The sequence below is a fragment of the Protomyctophum parallelum genome (genome assembly GCF_964188405.1).
Source record: "Protomyctophum parallelum genome assembly, chromosome: 19".
Taxonomy (NCBI): domain Eukaryota; kingdom Metazoa; phylum Chordata; class Actinopteri; order Myctophiformes; family Myctophidae; genus Protomyctophum; species Protomyctophum parallelum.
This window is the reverse complement of record NC_139717.1, coordinates 38823352-38844210: the sequence shown is the minus strand read 5'-3', so window position 1 is coordinate 38844210 and position 20859 is coordinate 38823352. Positions and strand designations below refer to the sequence as shown.

General features: G+C 43.1%; 2 protein-coding genes across 3 annotated transcripts; one reads left to right on the top strand and one right to left on the bottom strand.

Annotated features, from left to right (window-relative positions):
- Nucleotides 1-3091: 3091 nt before the first annotated feature.
- On the top strand, nucleotides 3092-15974 carry ttbk2b (tau tubulin kinase 2b). 2 transcript variants are annotated; one of them, XM_083791077.1, is made up of 16 exons: nucleotides 3092-3269; nucleotides 4039-4170; nucleotides 4391-4538; nucleotides 7427-7500; nucleotides 7601-7741; nucleotides 8728-8832; nucleotides 9482-9547; nucleotides 9668-9760; nucleotides 9852-9977; nucleotides 10080-10234; nucleotides 11163-11343; nucleotides 12152-12366; nucleotides 12458-12902; nucleotides 13746-14452; nucleotides 14553-14919; nucleotides 15235-15974. In XM_083791077.1, exons 2-15 carry the CDS (start codon nucleotides 4102-4104, stop codon nucleotides 14896-14898), a joined length of 2871 nt encoding a protein of 956 aa, XP_083647203.1. In that variant the 5' UTR covers nucleotides 3092-3269; nucleotides 4039-4101; the 3' UTR covers nucleotides 14899-14919; nucleotides 15235-15974. The 2 variants fall into 2 exon arrangements, with proteins under 2 accessions (XP_083647203.1, XP_083647204.1); XM_083791078.1 differs by having other exon boundaries at nucleotides 3254-3264.
- Nucleotides 15975-18393: 2419 nt separating this feature from the next.
- On the bottom strand, nucleotides 18394-20777 carry churc1 (churchill domain containing 1). The gene is made up of 4 exons (XM_083789994.1): nucleotides 20584-20777; nucleotides 20006-20141; nucleotides 19726-19796; nucleotides 18394-19522 (listed from the first exon to the last, which is right to left on the bottom strand). The coding sequence occupies exons 1-4, from the start codon at nucleotides 20620-20622 to the stop codon at nucleotides 19430-19432; spliced, it is 339 nt and encodes a 112-aa protein (XP_083646120.1). The 5' UTR covers nucleotides 20623-20777; the 3' UTR covers nucleotides 18394-19429.
- Nucleotides 20778-20859: the final 82 nt, after the last annotated feature.

Here is a 20859-nt window from a genome sequence, read left to right as displayed (position 1 = left end):
CCACTTGTACCCATAGAGCTATATATATATACTGTATATATAAAATTATAATAATAATTATAAATAATTAACCCAGATTTGAACCCGGTTTGTGCTGAGAACTGTCTTATTATTACCATACTGCTTGCACAGGGCATATATTGGATCTTGGCCATTGTGAGTAATGAGTAATTGAGTATGTGAAACATAATGAGCGTGACACAATCTAAATGTACAAGGAGACAAAATACAACCACCCCAATTCTACAAGTTATATTGTATTAACACACTCTACCCAGTGGCATTTTGAGGGGCAGGTGCTCAAGTTAAAAAAAGGGCACCTTGTGTGGCATGTGGAAGCGCCGGCTGCTTTAACAGTGTGTGAGATTTATAGATTTTGGGGCATAAACAATATATTTAATCCAGAATTGATTGATGTCACCAGGGGGCGGCCACATACACTACATACACGACGAGTTCTCATCGGGCCCGGCCCGGCCCGACTAATTAGCATAGATTTTAGGCCCGACCCGGCCCTAAAATGTCGGGTCGGGTCGTGCCTGGTCGGGTTTGTGCAGAATTTGAGAACTCTACACAGAGAAAAAGTTAAACGCCAGTCACTTCATAATAGATAAATACACAAACAGACAGAACAGAACTATAATTTTTATTATTCTAAACAAATTCAATATATATATATATTTTTTTCATGGAGCCCCAGGCCCGGCCCGGCCCTACTGATTAGCATACATTTTAGGCCCCGCCCGGCCCGGCCCTAAAATGTCGGGTCGGGCCTGGTCGGGTTCGGGCAGAGTTTGAGAACTCTAAAATTACACGTACACTCAACTAAACAAAAATAAAATCAATAAACTGTACAAAAAACTAACTTTCAAAAGGGCACATTACTGTCCATGGAGCAAAAGGGAGGGTGCTTTAGCACTGACCTGTGCACGTCCCTGACTACCATACCGATTGGACAAAATTAAAATTTAATTAAAAAAGAAAGTGACATAGTACTGCATATAACTGATTTTGGGGGCGCCTACTGGCCTATAGTGGTCAACGCACGTACCACATTAAAGGCTCTGGCCTGACAGTGCATTGTGTGTTTGGGTTTGAGTCCCGTTCATGACGACCTTTGCTGCATGTCTCTCCCTGTTTCTACCTCCTTCACGTGAAACTCAATAAAGGCAGAAAAGCTCAAACAAATACAAATAAACTGATTTTGATACCATAACTAATTTGCACTGATAAAGGAGTGGCATACCAGTTAATAATTAGGCCTATCAGTCAGACCCTTCTTGTAAAAGGATATGTTTGGGAAATGGTTGGCAATAACAATGGTTATAGATATAGGCTAGTAGAATGTTAATCTTTGGAATTTATTTTAATTGCTAGTAGTAAGCATATTTCTGCCCTGAAAACCTGAAGTGGTAGGTGCATTAACGGTGGTGTTATTTTTGTTAAAATATCAATATAACAATAGAGAACTCATACAGTATAGGATTATTATTATGAAAGAAATGAGCAGACAAAATTGGAACTTGATATAATATTGAAGGTGATGAATGATCTTTGTGGGGGTTTCTCTCCTGATTGGATAAAAATGGTTTACTGATCTGATGGGGAGATCCCATGTTACTGAACAAACCAAACATAAGTATTACTATCAAAATATAGAGAATGAAAGCTCCCACAAAACAAAATGAGTGTCGTCGTCCCGATCAGATCAGTTCATGGTTCCTCCCTCCAGGAGTTAGGGTTACCCCCCCCCCCCCCCCCCTCCCTCCACCATCATTTTTCTACAGCTGTTTGAATTTCTTCAGGTCACATGTCACTTCAGGAAGAACACCCTGGGCCCTTTTGGTGATCGAGGTGTGATGACGTTCTCACATTTGAGTTCCTGTGATCTTTTACTGTAACTATTTCAAGTCCATGGGGAGTGGGGACTATAACACCACAGCAACTAGAGTCTTGAGTCAACATGGTGTTAAATGGGAGACCTATACTGTACTATACAACAGGGGCTGGACACAAGTCACCCTACAGTCTATGCATTGAGCTCCATGTTGGGATGTGACAGTCACAGCGGGCCAGGTGGTCAACCTCACATCTGTAGGCACACTTGATTTGACAGATAAGTGGATGCTTTTCAATTGTAGGCCATTTCATTCAAGTTTTAATTTCATTTTATTTTGGCTACTAATCTATGAGCAATACCAGAGCAGACCAGGGGGATGCATGGGCACTATCTGGCGTTGTCTTGTCTATAGCTCAGGGGTTCTCAACCTTTTCAGGCCATGAGTTACGGTGAGTAACCCCCAACATAATGTGAACTGGGGACCCCCCACCATGACAAACACTTGAAGCATTAGATTTTGTTTGACTTGGTTCCACAGATAAATATTGTGTCCTCTTTGTTATATAATTTTACATAGGCCTATCATAACTGAAGTTGTGGACATTGAAGTGATGCACATCAGCGTCGGAGAGGAACAGGCACTGTCAGATCAGTTACGCAACTTTTGGGAAATCGAATCCCTTGGTGATGCCTATTCCCCCCCCCCCCCCCCCCCCCCCCCCACACACACACAAGTGACACACACACACACACACACACACACACACACACACACACACACACACACACACAAACCCCCCACACGGACTTGCAACACTCACTTCACACGGGTGTGATTTTTTTTCTTCGTTCTGATAATCACTGATAATCCTGTTCACAGAAAATTCATTGCAATGTATTTATTATTAGCCTATACTAAGTTACACTTTAAGAAGTATCAGCTCAAATAGCCTCGGACGGTCCGAGTCGGACCAGTTGGTGGTGGATGGATTGAACACAGAAGCACTCCTATTCCTATTGGTTAATATCTTCATGCGGTACACGACTGACTGAGTGACAAATAAGTGACACTTTTTATTCTAACCAATGCATGCATTTGCAGTGGTCTGCGGATTTTTGCCAAGGCTGTTCAATAATACCGAAATTGCTTTGGAAGGACGCAGAGGTATGCAGAATCCATCAAGACAAGAGACGCATGCCCCGCACGCATGTGACGTCATCAATGCTGTTGTGAGCAGCAGGGCATCACATTCACCAATAGTAACTAGCTAGCTTAACGTTAGCCAGCTATGTACGTCCGCTACAGATATTTAATCTGGGTAATAGACAGTCGCAGCGGATTATATAACAGACAGTGAAAATGGATACAAAAACTGCATCTTTTGGATTTGATACACCCCACGTGATTATAATGGCGCAACCAAGTAAGGTAAGTTGGGTCGGAGGTTAGCTTAGCTTGCTAACAGCAGCAGCAGCAGCCGCATTGAGCATCATCACCATCATCTCATCATCATCTATAAGTTCTCCTACACACGACTTGTCCATGATACAGTCCACTTATGATGACACCTTCATTGACTTGACAACCAATAGACTGGATCTTTGAATGCATTGCTGCAATGCTGCTGGCAGGTACATAGTGAAAACACAAATAGCTGTCTACCACATATACCCTTGATGATCATGTGCAGCATTCCTGCTGCAGAGTCTGCTACTCTGCTTGATTTACGTTGATAGCACACATCATTTATATACAATGCATTCTTCAATTGCACTCCCAAGAGTATTATGCCTCAACGTTTCATGTGAATTAATATTGGGGTGTAAATGTCATCCTGATCTGATGGCTTCTAAAGCTATTTTTTACCTTGTGTGCATTATACTGTAACTGCAGTCAGTTAGTTTAATGCATGCATTACTGCATAATTGGTGATAGAGGCTACTTCAATTGCAGGTTTTAGCCTTTTTGTAATACAGAGCTGTAGGCCTAATTACAGACTAATATTTGGAATAAAACAATTGTTGTGTCAATAGTTGTCTATGTAACATGTTAGCATAATATATACTACCGTATCTAAACAAAAACTGTGCCACTGCCAACATTGCACCTGTGTATATTAAGGGTTTTCTCTGTGCTTTATGCTATACATAATTAAGCCTAATCATGTGATAACACACATACTTTTGCCTTGTTTTAGTGAGAGGCCTGCATCACTGATGCTAGGTGCAGGCTCTTGCTGGGACCACTTAAAGCACTCAGGATGAGTGGGGCTGCAGAGCAGACTGACATCCTGTCAGTGGCAGACGTGGTCAGGGAGAGATGGAAAGTGGTAAGTAAAGCTAGTATCAAAGAAACGCATACATACCACATGAACCTAAAACATTCATTCGTCAATCAACATCGTCCAAAGCTTAATTTATACTTAGCCTGTGGATTAACTCTCTCTCTGGTGCAACAAGATGTGAATTTACCGCAAGGAGGAGCGCCCCCAAAAAACACTCACTGACCCCTTCTCATTTATTCCTCCTGCTCCTCTTATGTTTCTGCAGGTGAAGAAGATCGGTGGGGGTGGCTTCGGTGAGATCTACGAGGTTTTAGACCAGCTAAGCCAAGCCAATGTGGCCTTAAAGGTAGAGTCTGCTCAGCAACCCAAACAGGTCCTGAAGATGGAGGTAGCTGTACTAAAGAAACTCCAGGGTGAGCATAGTTTCCATAGATCGATCTACAAAGCCACACTCGGCAACAAAAGTTTGGAAACTTAACTTTGGTCCATTATTTCTCCACTTTAATAATACCAATTCGTATTGTATTTTACATCATTGTAATCTGTGATTAGTCACCTTTACAACTACTGTAGGTATAGCTTGTAAGGTTCGCACAACAATGTTTTTGGACCCGTTGGCCGCATCATTACCCGTATGACCCGTATGACCTGCAGTGCTTACTGTCTTTGACTTTATTAAGTTTCATCAAAGTAGTGTCGGATGGTTTGACTTCATGGCCGCTCAGCTAGCATCCCATGGCTGAGAGGTCGGCTAGAGGCAAAAAGTGGCTGGTTGCCTAGAGACGAGGCAGCCAATACAGCAGCCAATGAGAAAGATGGCTTGCTAGTACGGCCACTACGGCAGCCAATGAGAGCGATAGCTTGCTAGTACGGCCACTACGATAGCCAATGAGAGGTATCTTTCTAGTCCAGAAAGGCAAAACGATCGATCATAAACCAGCTCCGCTCACACAGCAGCTGGTAACAACACATACAGTATTGGCCAGTTTTTACACTTTATTAATTTTACACTCTGTAGCGGATCCAAATGCAGCTGCAACAACTTGGCACCTCCTCATGATGATCATGCACCAACCTATACACACATAGCATGTACTGCATGCCCAAGCTAATTCCACAAGTGTTTAATTGGGTTGAGATCTGGACTCACGGCAGGCCATTCCATCCTCTCCACTCTATTCTGGAGGTACTCTGCGATGGTCCTGGCTCTGTGGGGGCCAGCGTTGTCATCCTGGAGGAGGGCATTAGGTGCCAGATTCTGCAGATATGGGATCGCTGCAGAATCTCATCCACCACTGGCGTATTTGAGGCTCCGCAAGCGATGCCCAAAGCTATAGCCTAACTCTGCAATAGATCTTGGTTGGCCACCCATTTTACAGCGGTGTAATAAGCGGTGGGTGGATTTTACCTTTAGGTAGGCTAGAATTGTGTGGGGTGGGGATGCCTTAGATTTATTTATTTCCCCCAGATGGTCTAAAAATGAGTTACTTATCATGATTTGACCAATTTATTACCAATCTCGTACACGAAAGCAAGATCCTTGACCCAATTATTATAGAGCGGCGCAGTCCCTCCCCCTTTCAGAACAACGAGTGGCCCAGGAAATGATTTTCCATTCATTTTCTCCATAGGCTTTTCCTAAAGTAATTATTTAAAGACGGTTACACCGCGGACAAAGCCAACTCGGATCGTGACAAATCATGACAATGAACACAATGTTTTGGGCAGATCAAATAATTTATAAGAAGAAAAACAACAAAGAAAGTGTTGTAACCTGCCGTTTCTTTCTACTTTCTAATGATTTGTTTGGCCCAAAACATTGTGTTTATTGTCATGATTTGTCACGATCCGAGTTGGCTTTGTCCGCGGCGTAAACGTCTTTAAATAAATACTTTCTGAAAAGTCTATGAGGAAAATGAACGGCGATTTCTTTTCCGGGTCTCTCGAGGGGGCGGGACTGCGACGCTCTATAGCCACTGCATCTTACCTTTTAATTAAAGTAGTCTGAGCGAGGAAAGGGAACGGTTCTGTTCCCCCAACTTCCCCGGACATTGTTTTGGGATATTTTGTCTGAGATGGGTCTTTTTTTTCTTCTTCAAATCTCAAGTCAGTGTGGAGATAACCCGGCGGTGTTGCTGGCCCTCCCGGCTCATGGCTCTTCACAGAGGGGCCGACGGCACACAGACAGCAGCCTCTCCGCTGACTGTGTCAGTGTTACTGCAGGGGTGTGAGTGAACCGTGCAGTCACTGGTGCTGCTGACAGCCGACTCACTCACAGCTTCTTCTGAATGACTTCATCTTTGCCTTGAAAAAGACCGTAGCGCATAGGCTATATCCATTTAGCTTTTTGCTATTTTCCAAAAGAAACCAGCGTGCGCTACTGTTTGCTACAAAGCGACTGGGAGTATGAGGTTTACAGACATTACCAAGTAGCCAATCATATGCTGATCCGGCTGGTTGCTGTATTCATTTATTAGCTTACCCGATCAGCGTTCACCAGGGGGCAGCGACACACACACAATAGCCTTCTATATAATGCTGCACACATATATTATATCTATTTGAAAAATACCCAGCATCATTTTACTTGCATACCCGCCGTTGGGGGAGTGGGAGGTCCATGTGCTTCAATGTTTACATCTGGATTGGTGGCAGAGCAATGCTGAATGGGCTATTTTCCAAATTGCCAGAAGATGGTAGGTCTTCCGTGATTAAATACACTGTGGTAAAAGGGCCCCACCCGGATCCTTGCAGGGGGCCCTCTGGATTTTCAGAAACGCCACTGCTCATCCCGATATCTCACTGCATTGAGATTGACTTCAATGATGACAAGTTCTATCTTGCCTGTGAGAGAGATACTGCCCCATACCATACCAAGCTGTTGTGGCTGCGTATTGGATTTTTCAGACGCTACTGAGTTCCTTAACAATGAGTGTAAAATGAATTAAGTGTAAAAATGGCCAATACCGGTATGTGTTGTTTTTTTCCCCTTATTACTGTATGAGAGTGCAATCTCAAGCATGGGTGAATACCAACCACTTGCCATTTTGGCAATTGTTTTGTAGGCGCTACCCACATGTTTAGCTACTGTATGTTGCTCATTCCATGAAGGCCCAATCCTTAAAAGCTTTCGTTGTAAAGGTGAATAATCACAGATTAAAATGATGTAAAATACAATACAGATTGGTATTATTAAATTGGAGAAATAATGGACCAAAGTTACGTTTCCGAACTTTTGTTGCCGAGTTTAGACACCTCATTGGCCGGAGTATTCACAGCTCGTCATACATCTCTTCCTTAGGTAAAGACCATGTGTGCCGTTTTGTGGGCTGTGGCCGAAATGATCGCTTCAATTATGTAGTCATGGAACTCCAGGTAGGCTCTTCTGGCATGGTATTCAGCTCATTTTCTTTTATCACATATCGTTTTATGTAAAACATGACTAATATGTTAACACTGTTTTCCACATATGTAGGGGAGGAATCTAGCAGACTTGCGCAGAACCATGACACGTGGCACATTTTCTACCTCCACCACCCTGAGGCTTGGCAGACAGATTCTGGAGGCTATTGAAAGTATCCATTCGGTTGGCTTCTTGCATCGTGACATCAAACCCGTAAGTTGGCCTGCTGTTTAGAATCAGAATAACAAAGGAAATGGGCACAGATGGGGAATGACTTTGCTGAATTTGTATGCCGTTATGAATATTATTTGTCATTGTCACAAAGTGAGTATCTGTTTCTCTCTCTCTCTCTCTCTCACACACACACACACACACACACACACACTCATGGATTAAACTTCGAAGTCGCCATGGCCCACGACTGATTTCAGTCATTTGGATTCCATAGAAGACAGTACTGTGGAAACATGTTGCAAAGCGAATATAGCCAATCTACAAACTATCGACGCATTGAGAGCTTAAACTTGATTCAAGCTCTCAATCGAGCTTGATTTTTGGTTACCGTATTTTAAGATTAGAGAATTTGAAGTGTCACGCTAGCAATATGTTCAGATTTAGAAGCATCTTCCATAAAATTCCACAGTCTCGGGTATTTCATATTAAAGCAAAGGTTAAAGGCTAAAGCCTCAATCTGTGATTTCTCCACCTGGTTGGCACTATTGTATGTGGAACAGCAGGAACAATAATACTAAAACATCACAATTGTACATATTGTGTTAATTGTTTAGGAGGGGCCGCCTTTCACTGTTAGTATGTTACAAACATTTTTATTCGTGAGATTTAATTTGGCTTAGTTTAACCCATTCTGACCGGGCACCCATTTTGGTGTTAGCATCATGTTATGCTTTAGCTATTTAAAAATAGCAGATCTACAAGCTCATATCGCGCCACCGAGTGGCGCGATACGAGCTTGTAGGTCTGCTATTTTTTTTTTTATCGAAGAACGACTGACATTTCTAGAATCTGATCTCAGGTCAGAATGGGTTCATCAGACCAGTGTGTGTCCGGCGGAAATCTCGTATGAATCTGATCTCAGGTCAGAATGGGTTAATCCATGCTTACTGTAGTTGTACGACGTGTGACTCATCGAAAATAACAGATTTTCAATTTGTGTACATCTGTGTCTTTAAATCTTCCAGTCTAACTTTGCCATGGGCCGACTAGCCAGCACATGCAGATGCTGTTATATGCTTGATTTTGGTCTGGCCCGTCAGTTCACCAACTCCTGCCAGGAAGTCCGTCCAGTAAGTATTTGGGATTGTCCCTACTGTACTTAAAGGGCACTTTGTATTTATTGGTTTGGTCTTGTTACCAAGGTACCAACCAACATAGGGCCATCAATATTTTGAGCGGCCAAACAGCATTGGCCACGCTTACACAACTTAAGTAATTGAGCAGTGCATAATAGCCCTGGGGCTTTGTCTGCATTACTACACAAATATAGTAATGCAAATAGCAATCCATTAATAAAAATCCAAGTTCAAAACAAAGTGATGGGCCCAGGCGGTGGCGTAACCGTCTGGGCACCCGACTGGTAATCCAGTCGCAGTGTGCCGCGGGTTCGACTCCCGAGCCCGACACGGCCTTTACTGCATGTCTTCCCCCATCTCTCTCCCGTTTCCTGTCAGCCTACTGTCTGTCCCTTCAAAAAAAAACAATAAAAGGCGCAAGCCGCAAAAATTATCTTAAAAAAAACACAAAAAACCCCAAAGTGATGGACATTGGACAGAGACTCGGGGAGAACGTATTATATTTGGTTGCATGTAGAAATCCTTCATAGTGACTTAAATGTCATGTTTAGAAGAATTATTGTAGATTTGCACCTTGTATCTTAAATACAAATGTAAGCATTATTATTTTTCTTTGGCTCATAATGTCCCTCTTCCGTCATAGCCTCGTCCTGTGGCAGGATTCAGAGGCACTGTGAGATATGCTTCTGTCAATGCACATAAAAATAAGGTGAGCTTAATTTGACCCAATCAATATGCTGCTTTGCGGTCTTTACAATTGTGCTATCTCATGCCTGTTCTCAATTATAGCACTTTCGCGCTACTTACCCTGGTGTGTCTGAATCTGTAGGAAATGGGTCGACATGATGACCTCTGGTCTCTCTTTTACATGCTGGTTGAGTTCATGGTTGGACAGCTGCCCTGGAGGAAGGTTAAAGACAAAGTATGTTGTTCTTTGGCTTCATCATCTAAAAATGTCGAGAGTCACAGTAATGTGTGTCTGATGAATTTCTCATTTCCCCCCCCTCTCGTAGGAGCAGGTAGGAAATCTCAAAGAGACGTATGACCACCGACTTATGCTTAAACACCTTCCCTCTGAGTTCAGTCACTTCTTGGATCACATCTTGACTTTGGACTACTTCACTAAACCGGACTATCAGGTAGACCACCACTTTCCTCCCACACATACTGTACGACTATGTACTGTATCTTGTGTTCCCCCCCCCCCAGATTAATGCAGATGTGTTTTGGCTTCTCGGCAGCTCCTGATGACAGTGTTTGAAAATGCTATGAAGAGCCACAACGTGTTGGAGAATGACCCGTATGACTGGGAGAAATGCTGCACAGAAGATATGCTGTCCATCAGTGGCTCAGCGACCACTCAGCAACTGACCCGCCTAACACCAGCCTACATGGGGTAACTGTGGCTATAAACAGCTCTGTGATGTTGGCTACATCTATTCTATTGGAGAGAAGTCTATTGTTTCTAATGTCAAAACAATTGTCAAACAAACATTGCTCTTTTTTTAAAAGGACGATTTCAGTTGTCTGCCGACTATGCTATGTTTAGCTTACGCGATGACAACCCACCATACAGTATACTACATTACTAAACATTACTTCCGACCATCTTCCAAAACATACTGTGGTTTGTTTGGTCTTCAAGGAATGTTTTTAGATTGTATTGTTCCATTGTTTCATCAATGATAATGTTTGAATGCATTTTAAAGTGTGGGTTAATTTAACCCATTCTGACCGGGCACCCATTTTGGTGTCAGCATCATGTTATGCTTTAGCTATTTAAAAATAGCAGATCTACAAGCTCATATCGCGCCACCGAGTGGCGCGATACGAGCTTGTAGGTCTGCTATTTTTGAAAAATCGAAGAGCGACTGACATTTCTAGAATCTGATCTCAGGTCAGAATGGGTTAATCAGACCATTGTGTGTCCAGTGGAAACCTCGTATGAATCTGATCTCAGGTCAGAATGGGTTAAGAAAATAGGCTTGTGCTTATTAACCACACAGTTTTGCTAACATTTTCTTGCTGTAATTATTCAGGTACAAGTTCGTGTTCATGACTTTGTACAAAATATAACTGAACATCCATGACCTCTAAATATTAAGCAGTTAAAGACAACTGTATGTTTATGTACAACCCTTTGCCATTGCCATTTGCTTTTGCCTATGTCAAAGTTCAGTCTGCTTTGGTAGATCCAAGTGTCAGTAGTACATACAGTACATGGCAGGGATCCTCTTGAGGAATGGTTGCTCCACTTTGCATTGGGAGAGTAGCAGACAAAGTGACCTTCCCCTCTCCTGTTTCTCTTTCTTCTCCTCCTCCAGCATGGCCAACGCCTCTGTGCTGCCGGGTGGTGACCTGCACAACACAGAGGACGTCCTGCAAGGAGAGCGCCTTAGTGATGCCGACAACTGTCCCCCCATCCCCACACCCACAACGCCAGGGGCCGATGTGTGGGAGGAGATGGACCGCAACCGTAACCAGAAGCAGTCAGTCGTCAGGAAGGTCAGTAGGGGGGTGATCTGGAGTTGTATGAAAACATTCTTTCTTATTTATCACACTTTCTGTGCAAGTGGTCTTAATGCCCCCCTCCAGGAAATTCCCCCCCCTTCCTCATCCTCTTTCACCAAAACTTCTTTCTCTGGCTTGAACTTGAAATTAATTATGTTGTGGCAGCCTTAGCGAAGTCAATCCACAAAAAGGTGTTGAAAAGTGTACTTGCAAATGTTTCCACATCCTCTCTTTTGTTTGTTAACATGGAATGTGTGTATTATGCTGACCTGGCTTTTACGTAGAATGTACTTATTCTTTATCAATTACAAATCAAATCAATTACAGTTGTTCCAACGAATTGTTTGTCGATATTATAATCTTCTAAGATAAGCTTCTGATTAACCATTCAGTCTTCTTGTCGTCAGTTTTAACGGCATTACTATTAATTTCTTGCCATGCTATTTACACTTCTATTCTGAAATTGTATTTTTTCAGCCTCTCAAAAATAAAACTTGAAAAGCCTTGAAGCTTATTTGCATGCCTTTTATTCGGGTGAATGGTGTCCACCTATGCAAGCCATCATGAACATGCACATTCATTCAATTTAGGAACAATCAGCATTCGTCATCTTACTTACATCTAGTACGTCTAGTACAAAATCAAGGGACCTCCGCATGTTTTGTGTATTCCATGTTGGATTTTCATAGGCTCACAGGTTGGCATAGAAAAACATGAAATAGCTGAATGTCGCAAAACAGGTTATCCTATCCTGTGGTTCTGTGGTGCAGAGTGTAGTGGTTAATCCATCCATTCTACTCAGGTGGTGAGTGAGGACGAGCACAGTCAGAATCAGGGAAACCAGAGTCCCAACACCGGCTCTGTGCAGAGTTCCCCCAGACGGGTACGTTCTGAGACGATGTTCTTGGACCGGGCTGCCCCGTTGCTGCGCCGGATGAGACACAGTCAGAGCTTGGCGTTTGAGAAGAAGATGGCGCCGGAACCCAAGCCCACCATCGAGCGCTTCTTGGAGGCCTAGTGAGTATTTTCTGTTTAGAATTTTGTAGGCATGTGTAAATAAATGATAAATGTGAGGGTAAAACTCACCCCAAACACACTCTCTTTTCAGCCTTAAGCAGCACCCCGTCCTCTCCCAGGTGGGGGAGAAATCCCTTCCTGAGAGGCGACCCGGTGACCAGACGCCCATCCGTGATGAAGAGCACACAGCCGCACCAACCCCTGACCAGGAGGATGGCGCGGCAAGTAGTGGCTTTGTTGCCGTGAACCTCAGTCCGGTGCCACGGGAGGGAGACTCCCAAGAGTGGGTGATGTTGGAGTTGGAGCCAGGCAGCAGCTCTGGAGCTACCAAGCCTCCAGCAGAAACCCATTGTCAGGACAAGGCAGACGCTGGGGTCCACTCCTCTGAACCAGAGAACAGCCAACCCACATTAGTTCCCAGCAGCCCTGTTCTGTCACACATGGCCCTGCCCGGCACATGGCTACTGGGACACAGGAGGCTACCAGGGATAATGGGACAGATGCCCTCAGTCCTTCAAATGAGCAGAATGGAACAGGTATGTTGTGGAACTGAAACACACACAAAGTACAAGAGTTTTGTTTCTAAATGAATTAACCACTTGGACCCTGGCATCCCAGTTTTCATTATAGGCAACAACAAAAAACATTGGAAAATAATGACCTATCTACAGTATAATAGCACAACAGATGTTAAAAGGATGTATATAAGACATTTTGTCGTTGACAAAATAACAGTATTGCATACTGCGTCTAGAGTATATTTTAGATGGGAAATACACTTTCATCAATTACTGATTAATTGAATATAGCTAATATAATAAATCATCTACATATCATCTGGGCATTTTCTTTGCCGACGTCTCGGCCTTGCTTGACATTGGAGGGCAATAGCGAATGTCAGGCAAGAAAATAACATTTGATCATCACTAAGCAAATTGGTGCTTTAACATTACTGTCAACAATAATAAACAGTTGTGGGGAGAGAATTGGTTAATAGCATGGGTGGCCTGGCCTGGGCCGCTGGCGTAGCGTTCCGGGCACCTTTAGTTTGCTCTGTGTTTTGCTTCCTTTGCACCAGGATAAACTCGAGTGTCTTCCTCAGCCGATACTTTTACCAAACAATCTGCAGTCTTGAATCTTACTGCAGACGTACTTGGTGGTCATGTTTCAACAGCAAGGCTGCTCACAGTACCAGTTCAGCCTGCGCTCAGTGATCAGCTGCACCTACAGCACCTAGGGAAGATATTGCAGCTGACCCTTCATTATTCTATGGTTATCATTTTATCACCTGCTCATCCAAGCCAAATAAAGACTGTAAGGCACTGTATGTGATCAAAAATATCAAATATAGTTAGAATAACGCTGTCCTCTCTCCACAGTCCTTCAGCTGTGCACCACAGTCCCCAGTGCAAGAAAGGAGTGAGGCGATACCATTAGAGCCCCCATCCACCAAAGCAGTTGAAACCCCCAAAGAAATCATGAAGGAAGAAGAGAAGCTGGGGTTAGCTCCCAGTCCAGTGCCAAGCCTGCTCAAATGCCATTTTGCTCATCTGACCAACGACGGAGACCCAGAGAGTGATTCTGGATTGCCCGACCGTTCCTCTGAGCCCAACCAACAGCCTCAGGCGGACTCGGCCGGAGGTGCAGTGGAGAGCATTGGCACAGTTTCCTCCTCCCCACCGCCACCTCTGCTTAGACAAAGGGACTCTCCCTCCTCCCCGAGGATTAGCCGGATCCCTGTGCGTGACGCCGCCTCTCAACTGGACTCTCCCACCAAGGACGTCACCGTGGAAAGACGTCACCGCTGGAGCAGTCCAGTCCCTGGCACCCCCACCCACTCACCCTGTCCGTCTCTCTCCTGTGACAATCTGCCCAGCGCTTTGCCCAGGGACAGGTTCCTGTCAGAACGATGCTCCAAGTCTGACTGGCTCGGAGAAGACCCTCTCTCTCTGTCCTCCTCATCTGGTAGTAAGAGCAAGATCCCACGTCCCGTGAACAGCCCTTTCGCCCCCGAGCAGTTGACTAGCAGATTTCTGCCTCGACCACCCCCTGGGAAGCCCCCCACACGGGCGGTTATTGACAATAGGTATGATTTGTGTGCACTAGTAAACATTGCAAAGTAAATATCAAGAGTTGAGAGATTAATGTTTTAAACTACAGCATCGCATGTTTGTTTTTTTTCCCAGACGCCGGCGGTTTAGAGTGCGTGCTAGCAGCACCAGCGACGCAGACTTCCTGGCCAGCCTGACCCAGCTGATGCAGGACCGTGGAGGTATGCTCTTCAGCCCCCCTCCTCGCCCCCGCAGCACTAACTCGTCCCTGCAGCGCTCGCAGAGCTCCTCCCCCTCTCGGCAGGAGCACCGCGAGGGGGGAGCGTTCCTGGTACGTAGCCGCTCTCCGTCCAGCTTGTCCGGGTCCCCCCCTCCACGGCATGCCCACACGCAGGACAGGCCTCAGTGGGTGTCAGGACATGGCACCGGCGGGAGGGGAGCCGGAGCCGAGGGCAAAGGATGTGGCAAAGTGAGTCGATGACTGTAATGATTCAAGCCCGTTGTGGTTTTAACCCATTCTGACCTGAGATCAGATTCATACGCGGTTTCCGCCGGACACACACTGTTCTGACGAACCCATTCTGACCTGAGATCAGATTCATACGAGGTTTCCGCCGGACACACACTGTTCTGACGAACCCATTCTGACCTGAGATCAGATTCTAAAAATGTCAGTCGCTCTTCGATTTTTCAAAAAATAGCAGACCTACAAGCTCGTATCGCGCCACTCGGTGGCGCGATATGAGCTTGTAGATCTGCTATTTTTAAATAGCTAAAGCATGACATGATGCTGACACCAAAATGGGTGCCCGGTCAGAATGGGTTAACGGTGTACAGAGGCTGTATCATGTCCAAATCTTAAGCTGAAAGCATGTGTAAATATGGTATTTACTCAAGGGAATGTACATGTAATGTAAAATGTATGATAAAATGTATTTATTTATTTATTCATTTGTTGGATGTGTCTCTCAAATTACTTGACGATGTGGCTTGATACCTGTGGTCAAAACAGGGAGGTTTTGAAGCCTTGAGATTGCCAACTCTTACCATATCTTCCCTTAACCCCTTCTCTTAACAGTCCATATAGGCCTATAATGAGACCAAAAACATGATGTACTATATAATACTTGAGGGATGTAAAGAAAGTGAATAAATGTAGATATATAGTATAAATAGTATGAAATCACACTACAATTTAGTCTTAGTGTACCAACATCACTGTTAATTAATATACAGGACCAGGGCATGCAGTCCCTCATTGTCCTCATCATTATACATCGAAAAACTACTAGAAACTATGTTAAGATGAATCACTTGTTTTAGCATATCCACATTGTATTAGTCTGCTTTTCTTTGCTAGAATAGATTCTGTCATGCAATGTGTTGGAATGTAAATGCACAAACACGTAAGTATTGTAAAAGTGCACGAATATCATTGGTTATCATTGCAAATTACTTTTGTTGTAACCGTTTTGTTTTTTTTATTCATTTGTACAGTCTGCTAAAACAAATCTGTATTTTTATTGAACTGGTTCTGATAAAATACACTATCATGTAGACAAGCACAATTGTGGTCCATTCTTGTTTTATGTATTGAATATTCTCAAAATGGACAAATGTTTCCGTTTGTAATGGTGCATTTACTGTATATAAATCGCTTCCCACTTCTGTGCTGCCTACGGAACTTGCCTATATTCCTGCAGCAATGCGGGCATGCCATTAATGACAGTAAAGCACACCCTCTCGTGTAATATTGCTTAATTATATGCACCCATTCATTCACACACCGACAGTGGAGGAAACCATGCAAGGCACCAAGTTGTTAATCGGGAGCTGTTAAGGGGTTAAGTATCGTGCTCAAGGACACTTGCAGCGAGGAGGATTAAACTGGGAACCTTCTGGTTCCAAGAAGGCCACTTAACTTCCTGTGCCACTGCCACCCCTGAGTCGTTCATTATAGGGCTGAATGATATCTGGCATGTTTTATTTCACTTTCACTTTATTTCACTTTCACAACATATACTAGGGCGATGTCGGTTGGAAATGCACTGCGATATCTGTTGTACCCATTGATTAGAGTACTTTCTGCAGTACCTATTATGTCATAAATACATGTCATATTGATGATATCAGGGATCTCCATACAGTATATGGCCATAAAAGGGATACAGATAGATTTGTGGATTTATAGATACAGTATATCTTCACGTTATATATTCAAGTTAATCGCTGATCCAACTGACTTGGCAATGCACTCCCTTGGGCCTTCTGTGATACACGCCAAGAGAACCCGACGGTTCTTGTGTGGTAAAGTACCTCATACAATTTGTGTTTAGTTTGCCTAAAAACTATTTCCATTAATAAACAAAAATACAGGGTGTATCGTTTCATTCAGTCTTACTGTGGAAGTCAGACACATTGTAACTCATAACTGTCTCCACCAGGCCGAAGGCATGGGGGGAGAGTATGTTTTGCACTCCGTCCGTGTGTCCGTCCGTGTGTGTGTGTGTGTCCGTGAGCACTGAGCAGCTAATCTCGGTCACCGTTAACCCGGTCGATGCCAAATTTTGCACACACACTCCCTGGATGCCAACGATGAACCTCTTCCAGAACGGCCTGTTATAGCGCCACCAGGAGGCCGCTTTGTGCAAAACAAGTTTTTGCACTACACCTACACATTTTGTCCAAACATCACGCAAATTGGTACACAGTCTCTCTAGAGCCATTCAACGAAACCGGTCTTTCAGATTTCTCACACTCCATCCTGATTGGTTAACATTGGCTTCCAAAGTTCAAAGGAGTGCTCAGTTTCAAACAAAATGCTGCAAATCATGAACACATCGCGTGATTTCCGTGAAATTGTGCACCCACATTCCCACTAGGCAGAGGACGAAATGCCACATGAACAATTTCAACTCAAGGTGGCGCTATAACTGGCCGAAAATAGTTTTTACCTCTAACTGCACGGATCTGTGGATAACTTTGTATGCCAACTCCCTAGAGGCCAAGGAAAAACCTTTGCCTGGAATTTTTCACATCTGCTTTTTATAGCGCCACCAGGAGGCCGACATATGTAAAACACATTTTCTATTATTACTCCTTCAGATTGTATCCAAATTTCACGCAAATCGGTACACATGATCTCCATAGTCATGTGATCAAGACAGGTTTGTTTGATTTCTCATATTCCATCCTGATTGGCCACGATTGGCTCCTACAGTTTTCAGGAGTAGCCCGCTTTGTACAAATCGCCACAACTCCTCAACGCAGCGTCCGATTGCGATGAAACTGCACGCATATTCCCACTAGGCTGAGGAAGAAATCCTGGTGGAGACCTGTGCCCAGAAGGGCACTTTTTCTAGTTACATCATAATTATACGGGCTTATGTATTTCCATATTTCCTGAACCCCGCAAGCTTTGGGGCGGTCACAATTGGGGTTGTCCCGATCCGTGATTGGAAATCGGGGCCAATCACGTCATTTTCAAACAATCGGAAATGGATCGGGAGCAAAAAAACATGACCTTGTATCCATATATTAGACTGGATATTGTCCTATTGTGACATGGCATAAGTTTTCTATAAAAATATAAATATCGGATTGGGAAAAATGTAATGATCGGACTTGGATTGGGAGTAAAAAAAAAGTGATCGGGACATCCCTCCCTATGCCAAGACGTCTGACGCATCAATTTCCCATGTTTTCCACACACACAATACTGTTGGTATGACTATACATTCAGATACTTGAATGTGTCCTATATTATCACTTTACCCAAATACAGCTCAAGTGGAGTTAGAAGGTTTTTGACAATTTTAGTGTGGAGACTTTTTCCATCTGTCGTTATTCTGATGGAAAAACATCTCCAAAATTGTTAGGTGGTTAGACTGACAGTTTGAGTATCCAATGGAGTTAGATTTAGTCAGAAGCACATTTCATTGGTTCAATATTTGTAAAAACCCACACAGACATAAAAAAGTGTTCAATAGCACTGATTTATTAAAATAATAAAAAAGTTAAAATGGTTTCTGCCCAACAGTGACGATATCCTTAAACCACTCCAAAAGCATTTATTTACCCAGAGAACAATACTGTCATAATCTTAAAAACAAATATAAAGTATGTAAGTATATGATAGCAACATAGCTCTCTACCTTCATGGTAGCATCATGACCTAATTGTTCAACTGTCTCTATGTGTCATCTAGTCAATCTCTGTTAACATGTATAATTGTCTATTATATATTATTGACAATATATTGTAACAACCAGTGGCATGGGGTGATATGCTCAGTCTGAACACTTTGCCAGCTCTGTGAAGAACATTAATGTGTAAACAACTATGGGATTCTGACACAGGTCAGGAAACTGGGGGAAAGAAATGACAGAAAACAAATATATTGTTTAACAATATTAGAGCTGCAGATTATTTTTCATCTATATGCACTGAATCTGTGATAAATGTAGATAAAATGATGGTAAAATAAGGAAATAATATACAAAATGAATACAGCTTGAGGTTGCTTAATATGTTTAACCAGATGTAACCAATTATTTTATTACTACGGCTGAATTTGATAAACTTTTTGGTTGACCGATGAATTATCAGATTAATCGTTAGACTCAAAAAATTCAGATTAGATGTTTTTTTTCCTGATGTAATTAATGTCACAAATTATAATGCGTTGTTGACTATATCTTTTACCTGTATCCTAATGTGTTCTATTTGACGGGCACGCTGTTGTCATGCAGGCAGACAATGGGCTATCTCTGCCTACTGGTCTGGGTAAATCTAAATTCAATGTATGGACTCGAACAACAGCAAGAATGGCCACTAACAAACCTACGCCCCATGCTTTGAAAACCCATCCTGATATACCACCCCATATGAAGGACCTCAAATCTTTGCATTGGTCCTGCCATGCTATTATTATTGTAATATTTCACTGTTTCCATCTAGTTTTATTCCATTCATTGAATGTAGATGTTCCCAGACATATCAGTACGGTAGTTCTAAAAGAGAGGGGCGGACTGCCTGGGGTCATCTGGCAACACGCTGATGGAGTCCTCTGCCTTTCCACACAGCATGCACAGCATTGTGTACTCCTGGACAATGTAAACAATACAATAACATACATGAGATAATCCAACCAATATAGCAGAAAGCAGGGTGAAACATAATGTGCATTGCACCAAATGTGACCAACATAATCATAATATTAGTAGTTCTAGGTAGGCATCATCTGAGTATATTCCATTCAATTATGGCACATCAAAAGAAGCATCCCCCGGCTTAGATGATTCCTCACCTGGTATTCATCGACAACAGAAAATGTGTACTCATGCCTGGCAATGACATGGTCACAGTTTTTACACACATCTGCAAGGTAAAAAATGACAGAATTAGCTTGATATGTGCAATGTGAAGATTTTTTCAATGGAAACCTGGGTGGAAAGCAGTTAGTAGGTGTCTTGCTCAAGGAAACCTCAACCAGTCATAGGCCTGGGATCATATCTGGGACCACTGAGTGGAAACGTGTGGATATGGTATAACAAGTTGAACGTAAAGAAAAAATAATTCAGATTTACGGTCATATGTCACAATCTCCTCTCCATCCTCATCCTCTGTAGACTTATTACTGATCAGCATGAAGTCCCTTTGGTGACAGTTGGCACAGCCCAGGTAATTCATTAGGTAGGCTCCATTTTCCAAACAGATGTTCCCCTACAGGAGTCAATGATTTGAGATTCAGGTCACAAATGTGGCACTCCATTGTCAGACCGTTGACATTGTTGTCATAATGTCAATGTGAATCATGCGATACCTTTGTTACATAAATTACAGCATTTGTGATTGATTGAATACTTTTATTAACAGTTTGCAAGGACAGGCTACAAGTACAAGTACAATACAAGGTCTGCTAAAAAGGATGGAACCAGAAAAGCATTTTGGCTTGTTTCCATTCGTGTCCCGACCTTTATACTCAATTCATCTAAAACATTGGTTTATACTAGGATTACTTTTGGGTAAGTTGTTGAAATGTTGAATACATGAGCATACTAGTACTAGCTACTATACCCCTTTCGGAACCAAGAGAGTCCCAATGGGCTGTACAGTATAAGAATGCTACTGTCAAAATAAAGGAAGTACCTATGGTCATACTTACTCTGTTTGGATATTCCTTTTGGACACAGCCGGTGCACATGTTGATTCTTTTCAGTGATCAAACGATGCACGCATCAGCAGTTCAACCTAACCCTGGGCTGGTGGACAATAACAGAGAGAGATTAGATTATTTGAACCGCTTTAAACAAGTCGTACATTTCTATTCGTCCTATTCTAGTTCCACTTCCGCAGCAGACGCAGTCACGCAGACGGTGGTGCGCGTGCGTGTCGATAGTCTCTGGTGCGCGCGTTGTAGATCTCTACAACACGTGATCGG

Coding starts and splice junctions, on each gene's coding strand:
- churc1 (XM_083789994.1), bottom strand. CDS start 20,622: ATGTGCACCGGCTGTGTCCAAAAGGAATATCCAAACAGA. Junction 20,142..20,583: donor AAAAGGAATATCCAAACAGA/GTAAGTATGACC, acceptor TGACTCCTGTAG/GGGAACATCTGTTTGGAAAA. Junction 19,797..20,005: donor GGAGATTGTGACATATGACC/GTAAATCTGAAT, acceptor TTTACCTTGCAG/ATGTGTGTAAAAACTGTGAC.
- ttbk2b (XM_083791077.1), top strand. CDS start 4,102: ATGAGTGGGGCTGCAGAGCAGACTGACATCCTGTCAGTGGCAGACGTG. Junction 8,833..9,481: donor CCTGCCAGGAAGTCCGTCCA/GTAAGTATTTGG, acceptor CTTCCGTCATAG/CCTCGTCCTGTGGCAGGATT. Junction 12,367..12,457: donor GAGCGCTTCTTGGAGGCCTA/GTGAGTATTTTC, acceptor CTCTCTTTTCAG/CCTTAAGCAGCACCCCGTCC.